Raw genomic sequence first — 26,501 nt, 5'->3', positions numbered from 1 at the left:
TTAATTTGCTATATAGAAATCATTCAGTTTTATATTTGAATTATTCAAAAACTGATATTACAATATTGTAAACAGAAGAGATAGGTTTTAGCATATAAATTCAAATACATACCAAGTTCAAACCAGCTTTTATGGCAAACTGTCAAATACAATACAGACATTTCGAAGGTGACTGTACCATTTACAACAGAGTTGGTTAACTCACAACAGTTCTATAAACTTAAGAGCAGAATCCTTGGTATCTTTAGAGAGGCTTGATGATGGATATGACAACTGCCCCTGCTTTTTAAATTTCCTAATAGAACCCTGACAGATATTGGATCAAAACTCTGGAAAGTGATGTTATTTTCTTAATTGGAAAACTGATTTTGCTTTTTTCATTTGTGCTTTAATGTTCACAACCATATTCCACTGTCAGGGTTATTAAGATTTAGCTGCAGGAAGCATTCATGCAGATTAAAAGCATCTCATATGGTTAAAAGCATATAGTACCTGTTATTTTAAAAGGATCAGGCTGAAGGGAATTTTCCCAAACCCCTTCATCTAGCAAGTATGCAGTTTTAGCTCCAGTGAACTGGAAAGGGGGCAGAGAGAAGAGAAAGCTTCCTGCCAACTGGCATTAGTATAAAATGCATGTGCATCTGGCAGCCCATTTTACATTACCAAGTTATTTAAGTATACTAATCTCCATTTTCAAATTAACTCTGGCTTGGTGCATTTCAAAATTCACATCCAAGGCTACTAGGTTAGCAAAATAAATTAAAGTGAGAAATCAAAGGGAAGGAGGAATCTAAGCAACGATGAGTGAAAGCTTCTATTTTTTGCTTGCTAAGTCTAGCTGCTACAGTATATCTAGAACATCAGGGATCTGGTTCCTAAAGATGGATGTAGACATCCTGTCAAAGAGCAAAATGCTAATCAGAACTACTTTGTTAGAATACTGAGACTTTTAAATCCTAATCCTATGTTTGTTTCTGTGGAAAGTAAGTCCCTCCAAGATTAATGGGTCTTACTTTCAACAGTGTGCAAAGTAAGTCTTGCTTTTTAGACAAAAGAGAGCAATAAGTTAGCTTTCTGTTTATTATATGCATTTTACTTCCTGTGAATTGATTTGCAGCACCTGTCTGCTTGCATGTTTTGGAGTTAGCTTAAATTAGATGCTTGAGGAAAACAGCAGACTGCACTTCAGCTTAGTCTTTAATCATGATTTAAAATTTTGTGAATTTAAACAGTCTTTGAATAATAACCTTACACCTTTTTGTACTATCAGTGTTGCTTAGATCTCTTCCCTGTATTAGCAGGGAGGGGGTAGGTGGGGAGAACAGTAAAGTCTACACAAAATTTTATTGCAATCGTACAAGGGTGGGTACTGCAAAGGTGAATACAACAAATACTATGATGCAATTTTACATTTATTAAACTACAGTTCAAAGCACAAATTTACACGTTCTAAATACACTAAACATAGCTAATGAAGTCACACTTGTTTCCCACTGACATTTCAGATATCAGAGGGAAAGACAACTTTACAAGACTAACAGAAATCCTTAGTATAAAAACTGTACTTGTATGTAAACTGTTTACCAGAGAACCCAAGTGATGGGTTTCCATCTCAACTAAGTCATCCATTTTGTTGCATATTTCGTTTAAATGCTGAGGGATTGAGTGATCTGACAAGTTTAAATGTTGTTGTTTTTTAACCGTTACTCCCCCAGTGAATTGTAGTTGTAGCTGGTTTTGCCTGGTCCCAAATGATTTCAAGTTTCAATAATTCATTCAAGATTGTTCCATTTTAATTCCAAACTGGAATGTTGTGACCAGACAAGACTACAGACATGCAACTGCAAGGCTAATTGAAGCATTAGTGCCTGTTTAAGCTGCAATAGAAAAGCGGTCTTCAGGACTCAGCTGAATGCAAGAAGGCACAAAGAAGAAGTTCTTCATCAGTGTGTCAGAGGTGAACCCAGCATCTTGCATCTCACACCTGGAATGGAAAGCACACACAATATTCAGGCAAAATAGGGGAAGACAGATTTCATTTGGGGGGTTTTCCAAGCACTGTAGCACCGCCCTTTCCTATTTTGAATACTGTTCTAAACACTGCAAGTTTAGCAAATTAAATTGCCTAATTTTAGCTTTCCCCAGCCATTATGTTATCAAATATTCAGAAGAAAGTATAGATGGTACTTTTTGTGCACTTTTGATCATTATACTTCATCTTATGAGCATGCAGTTGTACAGATGGTGACTCATTTAGGCACGATCACCAACGTGTGGGTCATTTTGGACCTGGAAGAGGGCAGAACTGGGTGTGCTTGTGTGTGCTCTGCTGACAAAACCCCCACATGAAATGGCCGCTGCCTGCATATATAAAATCCCATCAATCTGCAAGACCGATAAAAATGAACTTAGATACCCACATCAACCTGTTCCTTCTTCCACAAGCTGACTTTCCATTCACTTAATGCCAAATTATGTCCTGGCCAATTAGCAAGATGGACAAAACAAGTAGAAAGGGAAACCTGTAGCCCTCCAGAAGCTGGTAGTCCAACTTCCATCATCCTTGACCACTTTATGTTGGAATCTAACATCTGCAAGGCTACAGTTTGCCCACACTGGTGTGTTACCTATAGACCAGGATAGCAGTGCATGCAAGTGCAGTACTGTATACTGATTGGTTAGAGGCAGCCAGGCTTCATGTAGCAAGGCTTGGGCTGGCCCAGCATATACTTTAAGAGTCTACCCCAAGGAAAGAACTGTACCCCTGTTGTGGTTGCACTGAAATACTTCTTTTTAGCACCTAAACTACATGTGACCTTAGCATGGGTATGAATGGACATGTAATTTTAAAAAATAAATAAATACGGATCTGCAAAGCTAGTTGGTCAGCCTCTACAAAACAAGAGCTAACACACATGCACTATCTAGATAAAACTATGCTTTATTGCCTTTGTATCTTGTGAGATCAGTTGATCACAAACTTTGCATTGAATTGGAACATGGGTCTCCCCATGTCCAAATCTAGCACTCTAGCTATTGTCCTGACTCTTCAGTTAAAAGTGAGCATGTGTTGCCAAGTGAAAAAGGAAAAGCATCTGGGGACGGGCTGCAACAATTTTCAAAGGAAGTTTGGGTTTCTCAAAAGGTGTACACACATTGCTGAGATGTCTATGCTCTTAGAAATAGCTCACCTTCCTTCATAAATTATTGAACATAGTGTTTTGTAAAAGTTAGATTGAATCATAAAGTACAACACAATATAAACTTACCAGTTACTGATTGACATTATGTAGTAAACTGGTGGCTTTTGGAAATCATTAAAAGCAGATTGTTCACCCAAAGCACCAGAACCCATATTGTCAAAGAGCAGCCAGTCTCCAATATTCAGCTCAGGGAGAAGACAGTTTTCCACAATTTGATCAAGCTCATCACAGGATGGACCCCAAAGGCTGCTTGCAAATAGAGGCTCATCTTCCTTGTATTTCTGCATGAAAACAGTTCTGACAGTTAGATTTAGGTTTATACATGTATGATTCTATACATACAAAAGCAATGATAATTTCATTTAGCAATTCTTGTTGAGGATAGCAGCTTATAGTACATAAAGGAGCTCTTACCTTGTGAACCTCTGGAATAGTAGTCAAATTCTCAGATAATTTGCGTGCAAAAGAACCATAAACACCATCATTCATGTAGTACATGAAGACTGGTTCATCACTCCTTATTTGTTCCACTGTAATGAAAGATGTTACATTTTAATAACAGTTTCACAATAAGTTTCCACTTACAGCCCTTTCTTAAACAGTTGCCTAAGTTTTTCAGGAGCATATGGAACATGCACATGAACAAGAAACATGATGAAGGAATATCAGATATAAGATGTATCCTGAGACAAATATGAATCATGACCTGGAACATTCTTAAGATTGCACATTAAATAAGATAGATAGATTCTTCACTTAATTCAGTCTGAACACAAACATACTGCAGAGGTATACCCTCAGTCTGCCATACAAATTAGCAGTACTATGCACATCAAACCCTGAAGTCTTAAAGCTTAACAAAAATTGAAATGTAACCCTCCAGGCAAAACTCTAAGCCTGAAACAGCATGTTTCTATGGAAACTGAAAATATGTTCTAGTTTACAAATAGTAAAGATTTTTTCCTCCTGAGGGCTGAGCCCTTACTGATTCAAAAAAAGCCAACTGTCTTTTAAATTGAAACCAGCTCAAATACTGGAACAGACACGATACCTCAGGAGATGAAAAAGAGAAAACAGCAGCCTGGTGAACTCCCAATGTTCAAGATGAGATAAACCCCCCATTCTCACAGCTGCCACCAGGACTGACCAAAGACCATCTTGTTTCAAGGAGAGAAATTTAATTTTTAGGAGTCTCCCCCACCCCAATAGCTTATTTTTACTGCTTTCTTTGATTGTTAATGCTTATTGTTCCAATATTTTAAAACAAACTGCTTTGTGTGGTTTCCCTTAAAGGCTATATATATATATATATATATATATATATAGTGGTATTTATATATGGTCTTTAAGGGAAACAAATGAAATAAACAAAAGCTTCTCAGCAACCTAAAAGAGAAAATAAGCTATTAGATTAGAGGTTTAATTTTTGGCTAGCATCCAAAGCACTGCTGTTGTTTCTTTATGCTGATTTAAGTGTGGAACAGGTTTTGCCTACCTTTAGAGAGAAGAGGTTTGTCATCTTGAACAGCTTTCTTGGCAATGATATTAACTGCTAGAGTAAATGCAGAAGAAACATAATAGCATCCAGGCTCCGCAATCACGACCACACCAGATTCTTCAGGAAAGTAGGTATCAAGTAATGGACTGACAATATGATTAACCTTGAAGATAGAAGGGGAATATCTATTTAAAAGCCTGTATCAATTTATAATTTACAACTTTAGTTCAAATTTTAAGTCTGTTCCTAGATAAACGTTTGTCAAGTTGAAAGCTAAGGGGAGAAACGGTGCCACTCACTATCACAACTTGGGGAGGGAGGAAATCTGAATCAATCAAGTTGCTTAGTTCGTCTGAATTTTACCTCAGAATAAAAAGGATACATGATGTATTATTGCTGATCTATTAAAATCAAGTGAATTGTATAAATTTTAGCACATTACCGATAGAGGACTACAACTGCTCCTATCAGGCTGTTTTTCCCAATGTTCAATCCTACGAAATATGATCTTGTTTTCAAATAATCTAGGTCTATTCAAAAGCAGCCATCTAAAATCTTGGGTAATTTGAAAATAATGGTTGATTTTGTTGTGATATTTAGACTCTTGCAGTTTTAAATTAGCACAATTGTGGTGTGTTCCTCCTCTCCTCCCTCTCAGTGTGAACCTGTATCCAAAAAACATTTTAGGTCAGTCAGGTAACTCACAGCATGTGGGTTGCACAAACTGGAGAACCAATTCACACACATTGCTTTCTCATTTGTGCAACTAGACCAAAATACACTTGCAGCAGTACTCAAATAGCACAATATCTTTTAGAAAGCACTGTAGCAAAAACAGGTCATACAGATGGACATGTTACTATGATAAAATGTGACTGGGACCCAAAGATCTGCTTCCACATATGGAAATCTGCTTTCCAAGTTTAGAGTGGTTGTTTTCCTCCTTAGGAAAACCAGGCCACCTTCTAAGATGCATAGCACATATGGATACACAAGCACTGAGAAAGTTATGAAGCTATAAGCAGAGTTAGCTAAACTGTGCAAAATATCACTTGAACAAATCAAAGTGCAACTACACAAGTTGCACCTGATCTTTCATCAACAGTTCCTTGGATCCTGGCCTGCATGCTATAACTTCTTATCACTGCACAAGTTCTTCCAAAAAATATTCATTTTAAAAAGCGTCAGAAGCTCTATAATAGAAAACTTTCAAAGTCCTTTTTGGATGCAACAAGAAAATGTGTTTTACTATTGTGCAAACAAGCCTCAGGTTACTGTGTTCCCATCTCCAATTTTGATGTCACAACAAGTTCAGAAACTTTTGTTTTAAAACTAATCAGTGCTCTCTGTTATGTTTGAACTCAGAGGAACACTGATTATTTTATACTTTGGTTAAGTTAAATAAGCCAGGATCAAACCAGTCTGCCACTCTTATTTTCTAAGTCAGCCTTCCTCAACCTGGTGCTCTCCAAATGTGCTGGCTGTGACTGATGCAACTTGTAGTCCAAAATTATCTGAAGGTTAAGGAAGGCTGCTCTGTATCAAAATATAATATTGTGAACTCAAGTTTCAATGACTGAATTGGAACTGAAGACTATAAATCCACCCTCCATCTCTGCGTTAATTCTTTAGCTATTTCATACGTATATCCACTGCAAGTGAAAATCTCAACAAAGTGAATAACTAAGTAAGCCAGTTTTATAGGAAAAAGCTAAATCAAAATTCATACCTCCTCCAGGTCAGCTTCGTAATCTGTGAAACCACCACCAATGTTCAACAGGTTCATGGTAAAGCCAAATTCTTCCTAAAATAAAAATGCAGAAAGTTTACTATCTACAAGGTATTAGGTGCCCTTTTTGTTTTGTAATATAGACTCTTAAAACACTGAGCTCTTTTAACAAGACAAGGTGATTTATTTGTTACCTTTTAAACGATTATACAGTAAATGGCAACTCAACTAATTTTCACATATGTCAAAAACAAATGACAAATGTATCTACAATTGTGTGATGGAATTAAGTTGTATCTTGGTTCTCGAACAGAATTTGTTCTGGAAGCCGTTTGACTTCCGAAAACGTTCAAAAACCAAGGCTCGGTTTCTGATTGGCTGCAGCAGCTTCCTGCGCTCAAGTGGAAGCCGCGTTGGACGTTCGGCTTCTGAAAAACGTTCGAAACCTGAACACTTACTTCCAGGTTTTCGGCGTTCGGGAGTTGATTTGTTTGTCAACTAAGCCGTTTGAGAACCAAGGTTTCACTGTACTGAACATATTCAACATGTAAACTTAAGTGTATACAAGTCCAATAATTCACTTACAGCCATATCAAACACACAGCGAGCATCAGAAATAGCATGTTTGTATACTTGAGTTTCCTTGCAAGAGCTTGACACATGAAATCTGAAACAAACAAAAAACAAAGACTAACTTTAGCTTAAAAATCCCTGCAGATTCTATGCGATTTACTCTGGCTTGACAAACTCACCAAGTTTGCAATAAATTTGCTTCACAAATCTCTCATTCTCTCAATGACTCTATGCACTTATTGAAGCCTAGACCATAAACATGATGACAATTACCCAGCCAATCAAATCTGTCTGTGTTCCATGCTAAGCTTACTTAGAAAAAGGTTCCACTGAAAGCAACAGGATTTCTTGCTAATAAATATGGGACTTATACAAAGGGTAAACAAGAAGATGGAGTACAGTACAGTATTAGCAAAAGAGATCTCTCTACATTACTGAAATATCATTCAGCATTGAAGTTCTAACCCCAATCCTCACTAGTTATAGTTTTTTGCCCAAAATTATTGTTTATTTATTAGTATTTTTTGAATTTATATACCACCCTATACCCGGAGGTATATTGACACTTGAGGCAGGAGACCTCTGTTTTCAGTATAACCATCTTCTTGGAATTAGATGCTTTGGGTGTAATATTTGCTATTAGGGACGTGGCGTTATATAGTTGAGACTATGGGAAAGCTGTAGCGAATTGCTTTGCTCTGAATATTGCTGTTGCCTTTCATACATGTATTTCTAAACATTTACCTTTTGTTTGAAATGGGTTTGTCCTATCAAGCCTTACATGTTAAATGACTTTCATCTACCATATGTATTCAAATTAGGTGGCCCCCTTTAGGAACTAATTTACAGCCTTAAGCTGAAAAGGTCAATTTTATCACACAGAAAATGCATGTACTGTACACCATATATAGGACAAACTTGTAAGAGTAATTTTCTAGAGGTCTGGGAACTAATATCCCTGAAGAGTTCAGTTTCTTTCTCTCTCTGGTATTAATACTTCCCATATTCTCTTTCCAAATATTTGGGTGCACAGAAACAAGACACTGTATTATATAGCATTTTACTAATATGTATGAGATATAATTGGAAGCATAGTTATGAAACACTGTGGCTACTTTTATAGACATTCAGGATACCTTCCTAACATGAACATTTCAACATTAGTGACCGCATATACCATTCAAGTCCACTGCTTTCCTCTTTCACACTGAAAAGAGCAGCAATGTGAAGGGAAGATGAGGGAGAAAGGACATGATTACTTACTTAACACCAACTATTTGGACATTCAGCTCCTTAGCACATTCCATGAGGTGCCGACAGTTCTTCAGAGTGGTGCCAAACTTCATGTTCATCTCTTCCTCTCCATTAATGTCTTCTGTGGCAATATGAAGCAAGAGCCTAAGAGAAGGGGAAGATGATTGGGGCACAGTTGGTTTACAGCAGCATCAGCACATGTGAAGCCTGAAGACTGTCAGAAGTATGTTGATTATGTTGCCAATACTCCAGTTCCACCGATGGATGAGTCAAGGGAACCTAATAAAAATAATCCTGTACAGAGAGAAAACTAGCAATTAGGGCCTAAATATGGAGTCAAAAAGGATAAGTGGTTTGGAAATGCAGCAGCTAATAACTGCTGTAGCAGAAAACCTGTTGATTGCTGTAATAAAAATACATTACCTTGGATGTAATCATGGCTGTCATAAAGCTGCTCAGTGACAACTTCTTGCAAAATGTGCTGAATATGGTTCAGTTCACATGTAACACTAAGTCAAACCATAGCCGCTGTAGAGGCAGTTACAGCTGCTCCTTCTCCAGTCTTACTGCACTGCTGCAAGCTAAGATGTGGTTTAGTGCAGCATGCCATCCACACTCAGGCTAATGGTTTGGCTGGAAGAGACGAGCTGTAAACCAAGAACAATCCTTGGTTACAGCTTGTGGTTTGTCTGGGATGAGACAAATCATGAAATACTATTCAGACAACATACTAAGCCAAACCATAGCTTAGCTTCATAGCAGGAGCAAAATAGCAAAGCAGCTGCAACTGTCTGTACAGGGGCCCATGCAGTCACAAGCAAGCTATGGTTCAGCTTACCTTTACATGCAAGCCACGTCTATGACTGGGTTTTGAATACTGTTTGCTTGATAAAATATGGCTGATTTGAAATAGAAGGCATCCCAGATTTTCCCTCCCATTGGGTACTTTTCTGAAGTATTAATTCCAGTTTTATTAGCTTCGCTGCTTGCTTCTTCCTTTAGTAGTAGCCAGAACAGGCTGGTGGGCAGCATTTCATTTGAAGGTAACAGGGCTTACACCCTTACAAGAAACTGGAACTTGATGACTGAGAGCATAATGAGTCCTTGGTTTCTAGAAAGATGGGTCATTTCTTGCAAACCTGAGCATCAATTAGCTGCTAATATTAATCAAAAGAGATACAGCCATTAATTTCACTCTAAATGTCTGTGTAACATCCTTAGGGCCAAGTCTACCAAACCTTACTTTGGGAGCTGGATGCATTAACAGCCTTGCAAACGTCACACTCCACAAATGACTGTGTTAGTCCTTTGCTGATTCAGTTAACAGAAGTGACTGCATGGCCAGTGTTGAGTATCGGAACGAGTGGGAAGCTAACATCTTTATATTTTCCAAGTGTGTATTATATTGCCCCAAAATAAGGTCCACAGCACTCATGCAGATCTGCCCTTAAAAACATGCAACTGAAGCACTATATATTATCCTTTTTCTTAAGGATCAATATACCTGATGATAAAAGTTTGGATCATAATATGCATTAGTAGTGTAGGAGCATATAACATATATAAGATATTTCTTGAACACATGGCAATCGCTGCCCTATTAAAAGAATAAACTCCAGCAACTTTTTTACACAAAGATTGACAATGAGGAAGGAGGTGCCCAATTGCATGACACATTTACTGGATGAACTCTTCTCTCAAGGCCCAGGAAGTCTGCCAGAATATTAAATTACTGAAACAATCTGAGATTGACATGCAGCCTTCATATTCTATTATTTCAAAGGGGCATGTACTTACCCACTAACTGCCTTATCTGTTTTAGATAATCCACCGCCATACATTTGTTCCTCCTTCATGCTGATGCTACCCCAAGTAAACTAGAAGAAAACTTGATGTGCACTTCTGGTGCAGCACCACAGTTCTGGCACGCAGCATATAGCAGCCTGTTCCAGATTTGTACTTGATTTCCCCCCCTGAAACATTCTGGAGCAGCTCAAGACAATTCTCACAGATGGTGATCTGAACAAACATGTGATACATTTCATCATGATGCCAGAGTCCCAAGCAGAGAATGATGTGTGTAAATACATAGATATATTCATGTTTTAATATCGCCAGCCCACATAACCCTGGCAGGAGGTGCTTCCGAGTCAAAAGAAGTTTTAAGGTATCTTGATAAAGCAATTTCAGGGTAAGTTAGTAGTATCTCCAAAAGCAACAGCTTAAAACTATGTTGTCAAGCACACCTAACTAATATTTGGGTCATCAAGGTATACATTCTCAAGTTTTAAAGAGTTGCATGTTAGAACAGCCAAGGGAGACTTCTCTGCAAGTAGTATTTCAGAAGGTTATCCCTTTAGAGATAATTCATTATAAGCATATATTAAATTTAGTTCAGTGGGCTCTAGTTCATGAAAGCGTATGCCATAGTACAATTTGTTCGTCTTCTAAGATGCCACAATAATCTTTTAAAATTGTATACTGTAATCCCAACTTCCCACAATGGTAAGTAAAATGAAAACATTTCTGTATACTTACTTTGCATTCGGATGGTTCCTAGCAATTTTCTTTAATTCGAGTTCACTGTCACATGTCAAAATGTTTACTCCAATTTTTGCTGCATATTTTATCTGAGAAGCTTGCTTACAAGGATTTGTGAATATAATGTTTTCAGGAGAAATGCCCAGGTCTTGAACCAATGCCATTTCAGTCTGAAAAAAACAAACAAACATTTGAACAAGCTTAGAGGCAAATAAAGGTTGTGAAGAAGGTTTAGAGTATATAAAGCTGGAATTTTTAAAAATCACAATAGTGGTATTAAAAGGGGGGGAGAAAGTAATACCTAATGCAAGACTTGTTATCCAAAGTTACTTAGTTTAAGTTTGCAAGCTGCTACCTTAAGTTGTTTATCTCTAGAAACTCAAAGCCAGCTGTGTGTGTGTGAGAGAGGGGGGGGGGGGGGCTTACAAAGTTTTGAAAGTTTTGAAAGTTTGAAAGTTTCTAATGCTTGGAGCACATAATGTCCAAACAAGCTATGCAAGTTACACTAATAAAACACATCATTCTTAGTTGTTCTTAAGACATCACAATGGTATTTTGGATTCTTTTTATTTACTCCAGTTATGAGAGCATCAAAGTTGGGTACAAAAATCTCAATATGTGGAAGGTTCATAGGCTAGAGAGGAACCACAGTTCAGTGGTGGAGCCCATGCTTTCCACAAAGGTCCCAAGTTTAATCCCTGGCATCTCAAGTTACAAAGAGACCTTGGAGAGCTACTGTCAGTCAAAGCAGACAATGGGCTAACTGGAGAAAGTCTGGCATAGTATGTGGTAGCTTTCTATGGTCCTAAATAATATAATATGCTTGCGGTATCACACACCTCTGCATAGCAATGATACGGTCAAGAATGCATTCCATATCCTCCCCCCCCCCCAAAAAAAATATTAAGATGTTTAAATTCCAACTTAAACACATCCAGGGTGGTTTACAGAAGCTTTAGAATATTAAACCCAATACAGCACTAGAATAAAATAAGACACCAAATGAAACAGACAACAGCACAAGCATTAAGAATAAAAAGGCAAGGCCCAGCCACTGAATGTACCAGAGAATACAATTGTCTTCATAAAACTGGGAAGATGAGCTGGCTCCAGCCACCGGCCTGAGAATGAACTGCAGGGAGGTTGCTCACCCCTTATCTTCTGTAATGAACACTCTGCTCCAAATGCTAGTTGGCATACAATCAGAGCAGTGAGGGGAAGGTCATTCTAACCTTTGCAACCAGCCAGCGGAATGTTCCTGGATTGTTTGTTTTATTGCTCTAATCTGTTGTAAGCCACTTTAAGAATATAAACACACACAGACATATGAACTAGCTTCCATCATGCCTAGGAGGTGGGTACTCCATAAACAGGATCACCACCAGGACTATTTCTAGTCGCCAACCTCCAAAGCTCTGGCGGCAGAGGCACATGAAGCGGAACCTCCGAAACTGTTCTTAAGGAGTGAACAAGCTCTTATAGACATCCTCTACTAGAGGTTTAGGGTTCAGAGCACCCTACACTAATGTGGTCCCCTCCATGTTTTGGACTACAGCTTCCACCAGCACGGCTGTGCTGGCTGATGGGAGCTGTAGTCTAAAACCTATGCAGGGCACCAGGTTGGAGAAGAGTTGTTTAGGTAAGATGTCAAATACTTACTTTGCTTGAACATGCAAACCCAGTTCCAAGAGCTGCCATTATCTCAAGTACACCTACAGTGGAGTTACATTTTACATTGTAAAATGGCTTTACTGGTGCCATCACATTCTGCCAGTGGATGTGCTGCTTAATCAACTTTCCCAGATCACCAACAAAAAAAGTATTGTTTCCAGTCTAGGAAGAAAAAGAAAAACAGTGAAACTACAGTTAAAGACTACAGTAACTACAAAGATATACAGTAAGTAGCTGGCAGTCATAGGGGGCATTTTCCATTTTGTTAATTACTGTCCCAGACATTTTGCCTCCACTTTCCCTGGGCAATATAAAAATACAAATAAAAATACTGAAAATGGAAGACTTACAACAGTATGTTCATAAATGCAGTTGTCAATGACATCTCCAACATTTACTCCTTCATCCAGTAAGCCAATGGAGTAGTTTGCATCCTCAAGAAATCCTTTCATCTCAGCCGTATTCCGCAAAGCCGACAGTCATAAACCAAGAAACACAAGGGATGGGCCACAAAGCCTTAGATCCGGGTCCTTAAGCTATGCAACAAACTGTTTGACAGAAAAGACAATAAAAAAAATTACAATCGCAGCACAGCCTTTTTTCATTTCTCCTTCCCCACCCATGCTCTCTCACAAAGAGATCAGGGGGCTATCAGTAGTGTAAATATGCTGCTTATTTAAATTTTAAAGCAAAACAACAAAGCTAGGTATTCAGCAAAATTGGATTATAAATTGGGTGGGCAGCCTGCAGCCCTTCGACTATTTTCATGCAAGGAGCCCAGAGGGAAAAAGGGGGAAAACACTGAGGGGGCAGGGAGGGGGCAACAAACAGGAGAAACAGACAGGTAGGGACAGAAAAGGGATGAATCCCCGCCACCCACTTTTGGCTCTATCCCCACCCATTGCTGTCAACAGATTACCACTGAGGGAATGCTGCCTTCTACAGAAAAGAAGTTCCCTGCCCCTAGCAAATTAGCACCCCGTGTGCTAGTTTTCCACTGCAGAAAGCTTTTTGTGATTTAAAAAAATGTATTCATTATCTGTGGGAAGCAGTAGGCATACAGAAAGACATTTTGCCAAACCTTTACTTTTACATTAACTTTTCTCCTTAATAATCTCAAACATTAAGAGGTCAGAGCCACTTTTAAAATACTAAAGCCATTTAGTGGGGAGGGGGGATCATTTAATTATGGAGTAGGCTAGCATGCAAAATAAATGTACCAATGTAATATTGACATGTTATCCAATAATAATTCAATTAAACAATGAACGTGTGTTTACTTAGCATGCAAAATAGCTATTTGAAGTTCTTGATGCGTGCACGCACACAAACCCCTTAAAGCTCCAAAGTTGAAGGAATGGGGGGTGGGAAGTAAGAGAAACATTTCTCCAGACTTTTCTGGTCTGCTGGCTAAAGAACAAACCTCCAATTAGTCTACTCCAGTTCTCTCATTTGGTTACACCTATGTGTCACTTGTCTTCCAAAAGGGTGTTGGGGAAACGTGCACACCAGGCAGGTTCTCTGAAGAACTGCCTGTCCCAGAGAGCTATGCTGACAAGAGTAAGGTAGGTTTTAGTCCCAGAGGCAAGAGCTCAAGCAGGTTTTCTCCTACAGCTGTCAGCTGAAGGTGGAGACCACTTTTAATAAGATTTTAAAATTATACCCAGACAAACCAATTTTAATTAATACCCTGTTCCTAGTAGGGTCCATTATATTTAACGTCTAATTGACTTTTTCCTCAATAAAACATTTTATAGCACAACTTCAAGGTGCCTATTAGTCAGCTCTCTCACACACGAACAATCTGGGTGTGTCAAGGCACTTCCAAGTTTAGGCACACCCCAAATGTAAGTATATTTGTGGTAAGCATTTCTATGAAGTTCACTAGTTACGATTAATCTAAAATATTTGTACACAGCAGAACAAGTCTTATTGCAAAATAAAAGCTTAAGAGTGCCTAGGCACTACACAATCACTAAGGAAAACAGTATGGAATGCCAGCATGAAATGGGCATCAATTCATCAGGCAAACATTTATCAGCAATACAATTTATTGGCAAGACAAATATGAGAATCTACCCAACTTTAGAAGATTTAAAAATCAATCAATTTAATTTTGACAAGAGGCTACATGTGGTACTAAAGAAACAAATGTCCTGATCCTATGGAGCAGCTGTGCAAGTGCAATAACTCCAAGATCATACAGTTTGATCCCAGCATGTCAGACCTGCCTATAACAAGGAAAATACAAAGAACTGAGGAAAAGCTGTCACAAACACGGAAATACAGTCAATCATGTTTCTTTTGAGTAGGTTATTTCTTCCAAGAGATTAAGGTAAATTTGAGGTGTATTGGGTTGTTCTAATCACTCGTTTCAATGCAACTCTAATAAACCCTGGTAGGGAAGGCTGCCAAATCAAAGTATCGTAAGAATTAAACATTCCAAATCCTCAGTGACTGAAATAAGGAAAGTTATTAATCTTCTATGAAGGCAAGGCAAGATTACAACTGCATTCATAAACAGAGAAATTCACAAACTCTCCTTTTCCAGCACAGTCTACCCTGCAGCCAGCTGAGCCCAGGGAAACCCAAAGTACCACATGGTTCAGTGGTTGCGCAGCCTGACAAGGCTGCTAGTCTTTGTGACAACAGCTTCCAAGCTTCAACTGCTTCAGCCAACCAGTTGCAGCAGTTACAGATGAGACAGCACAAATAGTAAATTTGCCAGGATTTAACTACTAATAAGGATCATGTGGGTGCATTTCAGCATGATTTGAAATATCACACCTTCTGTTCTTTATTTCTCTGCAGATTATCAAAGCATTTCAGAGTATCAAACAATAAGTAATTAATATAGGTCTTCTTCAAATGTAAAAGGCAAGTCACAGTTTGGCTGCTGAGAATAGTTTGCAGACTCAGTTCTTCCTTCCAGGTTTCAGCAAAGCACAGTATGCTGTAATGTCCAAATCTGGTACACTATGTTTGTACAACCCATAGTTGGTCTCTCAAAGTTCAAACAGAAATTTCTCATTCTGATTTGAAAGCCAAACTACAGTTTGCGTAAACCACAGTTTGCCTGATTTAGACATCAGAGCAAATTATATTTGCTTCAACTAGAAAAAAGATGGTGGGAATATGAGCATGCAAAGAAGAGGAGGAGGATGCAAGAAGAAGAAATATACAAGTTTGGAACCCACAATCTCAATATATCTAAGTCAGGTCAAGGCTAGGCTTCCAGCCAGGCTAGTCAAATAGGCTGATTCAAAACACCAACAATTTAGCTAAACAAAACAAAACCTGCAAGCATAACTTTTGTTTCAAGTATATTTGACAGATTAGTCTTTTTAAAATTAAGGTGACATCCTCTAAATTTTGCTTGAGTTCTGTCTTCTCTTTCCATAATACAATAGAATTACTGCTTGAAGCAGCTTCTCATATATTAGTACACAAATGCAACAGCAGGTTGGTATGTGGTACATTCTTTTGCAAGAATGCTGTCTATTATGTAATGGGACATGCTTCAACTAGTCATGTTTTTTTATTTCAGTAGTGTTTAATCTAAATTATTTTTACTTCCAACAAAAATGATAACCAGAATATATTATTAGAAGATGTCTGATAAGGCACCAAGTCTGCAAAACCAGATTTCCTGCTGTGGTGATACAGAACTATAGTAGGGTGCTTCCGTCCATTTCTCTCCTCTATAATTTTAACTGTAACTAGTACAAATCATTTGTCCAAGACAGAATCCACCAATCTCCTGTAGTTAAAAAACTAACTTATGAAAGCAAGAGGCACTTAACAAGACATGCCTTGGAGGCTGTGCTCTACAAGTGAAAAGCTGAAGTGATTTAGTAACACATCAATAAGATGATTAAAGTTTATTCTAAACAGCCATTATCTCCCAATTAGCATACTGAGGTAGGTTACAAATGAACACAGAGTATTTATAAAAAGTATGCCTTTAATTTAAGGGAAGGCATCTTAAGGTCTTGATATGTAAACTCAGACAAACACAGATTAAGGCCAACGGCTTTTCTTGAATTAAGATCAGGCTTTCACACATTTCCCTATCATTTGGAACAATTCATAAAACAAATTCCAGAAGGGAAAACTTAATGAATTTACAAGTGCACAGCTGTAAAAATAAAGGAAAAGACTCACATGGACAAGTTAGGAGATGGAACCCTACTATCATCAGCTAGGTTCCCAAGGTGGCTCAGCGTTGAAGTCGAACTGTTCCCGATAAAGCACTTCTCCTAATCCCTCTGGATAGTTGTACACCTGGTCAGAGAGCTTGCCCTGTAAGGGGGGGGGGAGGAGAATATCCATTATATATTCAACAGTAATGTTGCAGGTCCAGCATTTACAAAACCAATCTTCAAATACACCCATCTCAATACAGCAATTGTGCTTAAGAAAAAACAGGAAGTTTAGCATACAGTACAGGATTTGTGCAGAGGTTACACTCTGGACCCCCACACAAGTTGGTGGGGCCCACATAAGCCCACCCTGCCCTGTCCCGTCCCATGGATGTTTTTGAGTCACTTCCAGGTTTGGCACAGTCATGCACATATGGGACGTATCTAAAATGGTTGCTGGCTGTATGTTTAGATCATTGATAAACATACATTCAGGTTAGAACACAGACTGAGAAGGCCAATTCAAATTTCACCAGAATTGTACAACATTCAGCTTGCAGTATGAAGGCTCCCAGGCAGTAGCAGTTTCATAGCAACTACAAGCCAGAAGCATAAATGAACATGCTGACTAAGTACTAAAATATTTAGCTTATCAACCATTTGTTGTCAAACCGAGTTCAGGGAGCCTTGGGGATCAGCAGAAGAGCTGTCCTGACCAACTCTGTTGCCACTATCAAACTTCCCTTACAGTATTGAAGCATAAGGAAAGTTTTGTGTGTTCTGCTCACGTGGCACAATAGACCTGACCAGCACTTGTGTAAACAAGGTAATAAAAAAAGGAAACCAGAGTTCTATACTGTGGAAACTACTTAAGCTCCGAGAAAAAGGGAAGAATGAAAACAAAGAATTAAGATAAGTGATGAACACACTTGCACATCATCCAAGTTCAACAAGAAGGAACAAGTTTAGATTAAAAATGGAGACTGAATTATTAAAAATGGAGAACTGCTACTGAGTAATGTTCTCCAAGGGAAATGATATGACAGAAAGATAAATACTGTACATCCTATAGAAATCATATAGAATGTAGATTAAATTAGCAGAACCTCTATTTTTGTAACTTCTGGTTGATGGAAACATTTTTCAAGGAAGCTAGTTACAAATAACAGCTCACCTTTCTTGAGACATAAGTTGGACATTAGATGGCTTTTTGTGTACATATGTTTTATGAACACTTGCTGAGAGAAAAACTATGCCTTAGCAATTAAATTACTTGGTGTAAACAGATCACTTTCATCAGCAGACCATATGCTATGTTGACAACTGCATCTAGACTACATTTTAGAGGAACAGTGACATTGGTACAAAGTCTATAAAGTGGTACCTCGGGTTACGAACTTTGCCCCAGGATGAGAACGGAAATCGTGTGCCAACCCTATTAGCGAAAGCACGCCTCAGGTTAAGAATGGACCTCCAGAACTAATTAAGTTCGTAACCCGAGGTAGCACTGTATCAAGGGAAGGGAGCCTGAGGAACATCTAGTCCAACCTGCTGCAATGCAGGAATACGCAGCTGTCCCATACAGGGATCAAACCCACAACCTTGGCATTATCACCACACTCTAATTCACGCCTTAATCAAACAAATATTAAAATGTACAAATGTAAAGTCTTACAAGAATCACAATCACCTAGGCTATAGGCACAACTTCAGGTCCAAAAGAGAGAATCTTCTGGCAAGAGCCAGGGAGAAAAGTGGCAGACTGAAAGATCAACAGCGCAAACTCCTGCCCACAATAGCTCGGAATAGGAATCCCTCAAGGACAAGATTATAGAGCAGGGACATAATGGGCTACCATACTCTGTCAACACCCAAAACCTACATGAAAGTTTGAGCAAAGGCAGTAAGGAAGCTTAAAACTAGTACTGAAGGAAACCCTCACACTACACATTAAATCCACCAACAGGCTAGTTTGTGGGCACATCTTGTTCTAGTTAATCAGGGATAAGGTCCAGAGACAAGCACAACGTCGGTGCAAGTAGCCAGCAATGGGGAAAATAAAGAACCCAGTCCCTGTACCAACAGCTGTATAGCCCACTAAAAACCACAATTCAAGTCTTTCAGGTCCCCAGATAGATGTCCTAGTGGTAGTCCTTTACTTAACAACAATATTGTCCAAGGATGGCAATAGCCTTCTGAGGCAATCGGCAGACAAGTGAAACAATTCTACTTCTCTTCTGTTCTCCAGAACAGCTGTGCTGCAGGACAATGAGCAGCCACAGGGGAAAAAATGTATCTGCTTTGAATGTGCATCTGGTGGAGGGGCAGTCTGGTGCATCTGTTCAGTCTGAGTCCTTGCAATCATCTTTCTATTCCTATCCTTTCTTCACAGTTATTCTTCATGTTTCATCCAAAAGGACCACACTGTGGCCCAGTTAATCCAGACCTGGAAAGGCATAAGTATCCTCACCATTCTTGATACAACATTTGCAGGACTCATCTATTAAAAAATGAGTAATCCAGCAGGCTACCCTAGCTCCACAGAGCAGAAAAAAAATATTCTGTGTTGGTCCAGTTTTTTATTTCCTCAGCTCTCCTAAGAAGCAGGCATTTATGAGGACAGGACTATATTGGTTGTGCTTGGCATCCAGACATGAAAGCAAGTACTTCACAAAACTATGCAGAAATTCTATATATTCATCCTGTAAACCTCTTTTTAAAAGGTTCAACCTAATGTCTCCAAGGAGCACAACAAGGATCAAAATGGTCCAAGTTGGAACAGCTGATTGTTTAGTGCACTCCATACCCTCTGGGAGAGGTGGAAGTGGAATCCATCTATTCTAATTGAATCAGATCTGGTGTGTATACTTTATCAGATTGGAACACACCTTATGTTCCCTTGCATTCTTTACACCTTTTAAATATACCGTGAAACTCACTCACCTCCATTTCTACCATTTTAACTGCTTCAGGTGAGTTAGTCTTTAAGATTCTTTAAGAGTCTTTAAGATGTTAGTCTTTAAGATTCTACAGAACAGCAACAGACTAACAAACCTATGCATCTGATGAGGTGGTTCAACAATTTATTATCCCATAATACATTTATTAATTCTTTAAAGTGCTACAAAACTTTGTTTCACTTGTACCATATATACCTTAAAAAATCTGTCTACATTTGGAAATAGGAGACTGATTGAATATTTATGTCACAATATATCTATTTCTCTTATTTGTGCCCTGTTCTTTCTGCAAAGAGATTTTCATTAGATAACCCCCAAGAAGCAAGTTAACCAGAGAGAAGAGACTAGCACAAGTTCATGTGGTGATGAAGTTCCTTACTAAGTGGGTGCTTCCCCTGTTCAGCACTATCCACTTAGCTCTTCTAAAATAATCTAAAATAAATATTCCTCCACTGTGTCCACAGGACTTCGCAAAAGTTCAGTGCTATCATGGCTGTGAATTAGTCCTTTACCTCCTAAAGGATATTCTTTCCTGAAACACTAAAATCTATTGTTGCCAACACAGGTTATTTTATTCTCCATGCTTATGCACATAACTACCCATTTAACAAAATTTACAGACAACTTAATCAACACAACACACCTGTAAGAAGTTTATATAAAACAGCATAACATATTTATAAAGACATACCAATAAAATCAACAAGCTTCAAAAACAAGTTCACACAATAAAGGCACGTGTCTGGGAGCCGCTTTCTCAAGTACAGTTGTGTTGCCTTTTTCATTTTAAGGCGTGTGCAAAGCAGCAGTTCCTTCGCCACAGATGAGCTCTTCGCGTTTTCAAGCCATAAAGCAGAACATTCCCCCCCCCCCCGGAGTGGGGGAGACCAAAAAGGAGGCCGAGTAGCCGATCATCTGCATGGCTGAACTGCCTTGGTAGTATCAGCAACCCAAAGTAAGCTCCCATTGTGCGCCACCAAGAAGCCCTGCAGCTTATTCCAGCCGCCGCCGTAGCTCCCGCCCGCCTTCTCTCCCACGTCTGCCGGAGGTGCTAGGGAAAGCTCAGCGGCTACGGGCTTCCCCGCGGGCGGGATACTCCAATGCGCCTGATGTGGGCGACAGCAGCAGCTCTCTGGCGAGGCTGTAGCTGGGCAGACAAGGGAGGGGAGGGGCTCGCACTCCGAAGAAGCGCATGGGGCGGGGGATGCCGTGTCGCAAACCGCAGCGGCAGCGGCGGCAGCAGCAACAGCATTGTTCACACCATGGCAGGAAGCGAAGAACTAGACAGGACCAGTCCAGACTGGAAAAGACCCTCCTCCCCCTGCCAGCACGCCATGCTTCGCGGCGCAACTCCGCGAAGACGCCGTCGCCGCAGGGCTGCAGGAGGGCGCTCGCAGCTGGTCGCCAGCGCACATGCAGGGAAGGAGGAAGGGGCCCCGAGGACGATCGCGTCAGCTTGGTCACAGCGGATGGTGACGCTGAAGCAGCAGCAGCTGCTCCAGCTAGCCCGAGCCTCCAATGACAGCGCTGCCTCCGAAAGGGGGCTGCAGGCTGGTCTGGCGAGACCTGCGCTCTTTTGAACTGTCCCTTATACTGGCGCCAAATATTTACAGGATCCTCTGCATTTCAAAAGGCTTGCTTTCCTGCCCCGCGTGCAAAGCCCGACTCCACGCCTTTCCCTGTACTTCTGCCGCATCCGAAACTACGCAGTTGAGATATACTGTAATGCGAACACACTGGACCTGTACCATGCATGTTGGAAAAACACATTGCGATAAGTATATGTTCCCATAACACCTAAATCTTGGTTCTAATGCATTAATTGTGTTAACCAGTAATTGTGCTGTTTTGGCCAGAAAGAAGCAGGGAGATAAGGTATGACAAAAGGTACTTTTCCACTACCAGTTCAAAGAACGTTAGAGGAACTCTGGAGACCAGGGTTCAAATCTTCACTCAGTCATTAAGCTTACTGGCTGACCTCTGACAGTCTTTCATTCTAACCATCCTCAAAGGGTTCCTGATGATGATGAAATGGGGAGGAGGGAGAACCATGTATGCCACCTTGAGCTCCTTAGAAGAAAGATGGGGCTTAAATGTAAGCAAATGAACATTGTAGGACAAGTAAGAGGTAGCAATTATTCCATATTAACAGATGGCCAAAGTTATGATCCTGTACCATTCAACAGCTAAGAGCTTTTCCCCACTATCTTCCCCACAAAGAAAAAGGAGATGTTTTGTCACATTTGTATCCTCTTCAAAGAACTCACAGCAGCATTCATAGGATACTCATCCCCCCGCCCAAAGTAGGTTGAGCTAGAAAAACAGCAACTTTCCCAACAGATGAGCATGGGTGTCAGATATCCAAACAGTTCCACCTGTGTCACTTCTCCGACATACGAAAAAATATGTACAACTCTTTACAAACTCTTTACTCTTTACAAACTTTCTAAAAGCCAAGACGTGCCAGCGACAAACCACATCCCCCTCAATGATGTCAAGTAGAGTGGTTTGAACCAAGAAACTGCAACCCTGCCACCTTCAAATCAGGACAGATTTTCTCAAATCCTTCCACACATGCTTAGGGACAAAGTTGCAATGCTGATTGCCTGTACAGACCTAGGGGTTTGTGTTTATTCCTGAGTATTTAAAAACAAAAATGTGTGTTCTTGTGCATATTGTGCAAGCGTCTGTCGGACCAGTAGGAATATTTAAGAGACATGTGCCAGAGGAGAACTGCAACAATTGAACAGGACAGGAGGTCTTGCTTCATCCCATTCCTTGGTATACCAGCATTAAGACATGTCTTAGCACCAAGAAAAAGGGCAGCTCCAATAATTCTCTTCCAGCCATGATGGAGATAAATTTGATCTTTGAAGAAAGCAGCAGTAATATTAGTGTCAAATTATGTTACCAACAATAAACATGGTACAGCCACTAACAATGGGTGCAAAATCATTTTGAGGCAAACCATGGCAGATGTTCTACATCCTAGGTAAGTGACACCTGTCATGTTCCTCCATTCCTGTGGCCTGCACCACTTCATACAGCTTGGCAACTGCTTACAGGCTTCGACAAAAGCAGCTGGTTCCCATTCAGAGACACGTTAGGGCAGACATGGTAAAATCATCAGCCACTCCTTGCTGACACCATGCACCCATGCAAAGAGGGCATTAAGGGTGGCCTTCCTTGCTCACCAGGCGCACGAGGAGGAAAAGCCCTTAGGTTAGCGCCAGACAACACCACAACCCGGAAAGCTGGTCTCAATTCTATAAAACACACAGCACACCTACAAATGAAAAAGAAGGGGGGGGGAGGGAGAGGACGACCTCTGCCATGTCACCAGCTTCGAATGACTCCCTTCATGGACACGAGGCCTAAATGCCCCCAGCCAGATCTCCCAGAGCCACATGAAGGCTTCACTTTTAGGGACTGAGGCAACTCACCATTGCCCACCCCCCAGAGGGCGGCAGGTGACAAGTGACCAGCCGGCGACAATGGCCACTCCGAGGGGATAAGGAAGAGTCGTCGTCCTCCTCTCGCACACGTCAAGCGCTGCTTCTTGCCCCGCGGAGCCTTCGGCCTCCTGAGCAGCCGCCCACCCCTACCTCCACCACCCCCCTCCATCTCCAACGGCAGGGCGTTAAACGGCTGCTGCTGCTTCCCGCAGCTTATCACCATGAACTGACCCAGTTCTGAGGCAGCCATACACACACTCACTCACACAGGCGGTGGCAGCCTCCCACTCCCCTCCACAGGAATCCGCCATGTTAGAACAGCCGCCGAGGAGCCCCTCTGCCATGTTGTCCTCTGGGCTCCCCGCGCCTCGGTTCCCGGCCCCGTCCGCCGCCGCCACAAATGCCCGACTCGCGGGGGAACGGGGCCGCCGAAGCCCGTCGGGCGGCAGCCCCCTCCCTGCCTCCCTCCCTCGCACGCGAGCGTCCGCCATGTTAGGAGCTCCTCAGCCCCGCGCCTCCTCTCTCTCGCACACCGCTGACCTGCTCGGGTCGGGGCTCCTTGGCCGCCCTGAGCGCTGAGGGAAGAAGCGGGGAAGAGCGCACACTCGCCATCCTGAGCGAGCCGCCGGCGTGAGAGGGGTGTCCGCCCGGAGGAGCTCCCTTCTGGCTCTTCCCCGGCCCGCCCAGGAGCTCGGCTCTCTCCCTCCTCTTCTCCCCGCCTCGAGGGGGAATAAGTGTCGCCTCGGGGCTTGGTGTAATGGGAACCCCCCAGAGCCCCGAAGCGCGCTATAATGGGGGTGGGGTGGGGAGGCATCTTCTTTACTGGGCTCCCAACGGATCCAGACCTACTGACAGCGCGCGCGCGCGCAGAGCGCGACGGACATCGCTCTTTCCTCGCGCCTCCTTTCGGAGCAGCTTTGTGCCGAGGAGTCACCATCTATGGCGCTCGCCGCCTAGCCAGGACCGAGGAGGAAGGAGACTGTCCCCCCGCCTCTCTGGATCTGGCCAAGGCCGAGGCACCTGCGCCCGGTTCCGCCATCACCCGCCTCCGCTGGGGCTGAAGGTGGATCTGGAAAGGCCCCCGCGCAAGGCAAGGCAGGGAAGTAGAGCGCTGCATAGGGTGGGTGGCGTCCCCCTTTCAATACACATATTCCCCCAATAAATAATCACAATCATATATAGTAGGTTAAGTACTCACGTGGGACAACGGCCCGAAAGATTTGGTAAATCGTCTTCTCTTTTTAGGCGGAATTTTTAAAGAGGGATGTGGGAACCTACAGCAGAAATACGGGAGGCGGCAGCGGCGCCTTCCAGGGCCATAGGCTGCCGGCGCGACCAGAGGAAAGAGCGCAAAGTTGCGCCGAGGCTTAAGAAAAAATAAGAGAGAGCGCACGCAAAAATGCGAGGGAGGCGCGGGGCAGAAGCCCGGGAGGAGAGGAGGAAGGCAAGCGGGCGGGCAAAGATAAAACACACACAAGACGGGAGACGGCGCGGCAAGCAAGATCGCCGAGGAGGCAGGCAGGCAGGCAGGAGGAAATGGCAAAAGAAGAGGAAGAAGGGGCGCCGGCGGAGCTTTTATAGGAGGAGCCGGGCTATAGGCGGGGCTCGGAGCCACGCGTCACAAGCGTGCGAGGAAGGAGGCGCCTGCTCGCCGCCCTCCTCGCCGGGGGAGCGAAGGCGCGCGCGCGCTCGCTCTCTCCTTGCGACTCGTTTCCTTCCTTCCCAACGTGAGTGACAGTTCCTCAGGGCTAGGAGGGCATTGCGCATGAGCGCAGCAGGCCACATACGCAGGGCGCAGAGGGAAGGGGAGGCGGCGGTGGTTCTTCCCGGGGAGGCCGAAGTTCGCCCTTTACTAAAGGCAGTCACCTCGGAGCCCGCATTAAAAGCGCACACAGACACAAAAACGCGTGCTGTATCTGGTTGGGGTCTGGCCTACTGTATGAAGTAATACACAACGGAAAGGCGCTGAGAGAGTATCTAGAATGTGCTTCTTATTTATTTCACAAAATTTATACACCGCTCGATTGTAAACAAAAAACCATCAAAGCGGTTTGCAAACAGTAAAATCGGGGGAAATTTACAATCCTACTCCAAAACTTACAAAAGTTAAAAGACTAAAACGTATTTAAATTAACTCTTGTCCTTCCTAATTAGTATACTTTGCTGGGGGTTTTTTTTAACCCATACTATTTACAGAGGCTCTGTGCACTTTTAAGAGCTGTACAATGGCCGAAACCCAGGAGATGATGCATCCTTCCAGGGCAAGGCTTTCTTCTGTCAGGAAATGCAGCATTTATGTGCCTGAAACTCTTGTGTGAAAGAGAGCTCTTCTGCCAACAAAACCAACCTTAGGTACTTCTGGAGGGATTAATTAGAAACAATTGTTTTTATGCCACAGTCTGCAATGCTGTTTATTTTGCTTGATATCCATATGGGCTGCTTATTTTAGTTCTGTACCCGCTCTCACACTTAGCTCTTTTTCCTTCCGTGTGCCACAATATTTGAAATACACTCATGTTTCTAGCACTGCATTCCTAAGCACTCTTAGGCAGTAAGCCTTAGTGAATACAGTGGAGCTTACCTCTGAGTAAACATTTATGTACTTTGTTAGTACAAATGGAACAAATGGGTACAAGTTAATATTGGTTTAAGTCATTCTGCCAAACACTTACCTTGCCACCATTTTAATCTATGGCAAGGACTGCATATTTTCACCTGTCTGTTTGCATTTTACATTCTTCCCAGGCACTGGGGGATAGGAACTCTTTCAGAACAAGTCAAAGGAGAATTCTGGAAAACGCCTCATGACTCTTCTGTACCTTATCAGTTTATGGCATGGAAGTAACAGTGTGTCTGTAGGACAGCTCAGCTGTGCTTCTGACTCAGTACACTAAACTGGAAGCATTGCAGGAAAAGGCAGGTATGTCTCCCAAGGAGTCTGACAGGAACTTATGAAAAACAAACAAGTTCTGGTTCTAAAACTTGGTTATTGAAAAAAATGCAACTTTGTGACTGCTGAAATCCTAACCCCACTAACCTGGGATTAGGCCACACTGCGTAAACATAGGATTGAAACCGTACCAGCCTTTTGAATTTTTTGTCCAAGGAACCTTACAATTAGCTTTCCAGTCTTTTAAATGTTAATCTTTTTCAGGTTCAGTGATAGACTGATGACCAAACTTGATGTTACATGGGAGCCATGGGCATAGCGGGGGGGGGGGGTTGGCAGGGAGGGGCAGCAATAGTACAATAGAAATACTTAACTAACTGACCAATCACGATGGTTCTGCAGCCCCCAAACAAAGTCCTGTCGGTGTCCCCCCAACAAAAATCTTGTAATCATGTAAAGTAGTCTCCTAACTTTATTTTTTAAGGAAAGCAATCTCAGAGGCTTCAGTTAGGAACCAAGGAAGAACTGGGAAGGTGGAGGGTTGATTAGCATTTCCCCCTTCTGTCCTTAATTTACTTGAAATCA

General features: G+C 41.7%; 1 protein-coding gene across 8 annotated transcripts; it reads right to left on the bottom strand.

The window, feature by feature from the left end:
• On the bottom strand, nt 1–24,759 carry AZIN1 (antizyme inhibitor 1). Of its 8 annotated transcripts, none has more exons than XM_083448474.1 (12): nt 24,225–24,759; nt 16,634–16,771; nt 12,820–13,017; nt 12,458–12,631; nt 10,796–10,968; nt 8,267–8,401; nt 7,016–7,097; nt 6,431–6,505; nt 4,699–4,864; nt 3,618–3,733; nt 3,270–3,484; nt 1–1,984 (listed from the first exon to the last, which is right to left on the bottom strand). In XM_083448474.1, exons 3-12 carry the CDS (start codon nt 12,919–12,921, stop codon nt 1,873–1,875), a joined length of 1,350 nt encoding a protein of 449 aa, XP_083304600.1. In that variant the 5' UTR covers nt 12,922–13,017; nt 16,634–16,771; nt 24,225–24,759; the 3' UTR covers nt 1–1,872. The 8 variants fall into 8 exon arrangements, with proteins under 8 accessions (XP_083304600.1, XP_083304605.1, XP_083304601.1 ...); XM_083448479.1 differs by having other exon boundaries at nt 8,267–8,551; nt 24,225–24,577; XM_083448475.1 differs by lacking the exon at nt 24,225–24,759 and adding an exon at nt 23,567–23,879.
• Nucleotides 24,760–26,501: the final 1,742 nt, after the last annotated feature.

This window comes from Podarcis tiliguerta (assembly GCF_965153285.1).
Source record: "Podarcis tiliguerta genome assembly, chromosome: 7".
Classification (NCBI taxonomy): domain Eukaryota; kingdom Metazoa; phylum Chordata; class Lepidosauria; order Squamata; family Lacertidae; genus Podarcis; species Podarcis tiliguerta.
This window is presented reverse-complemented; position numbering and strand designations above follow the sequence as displayed.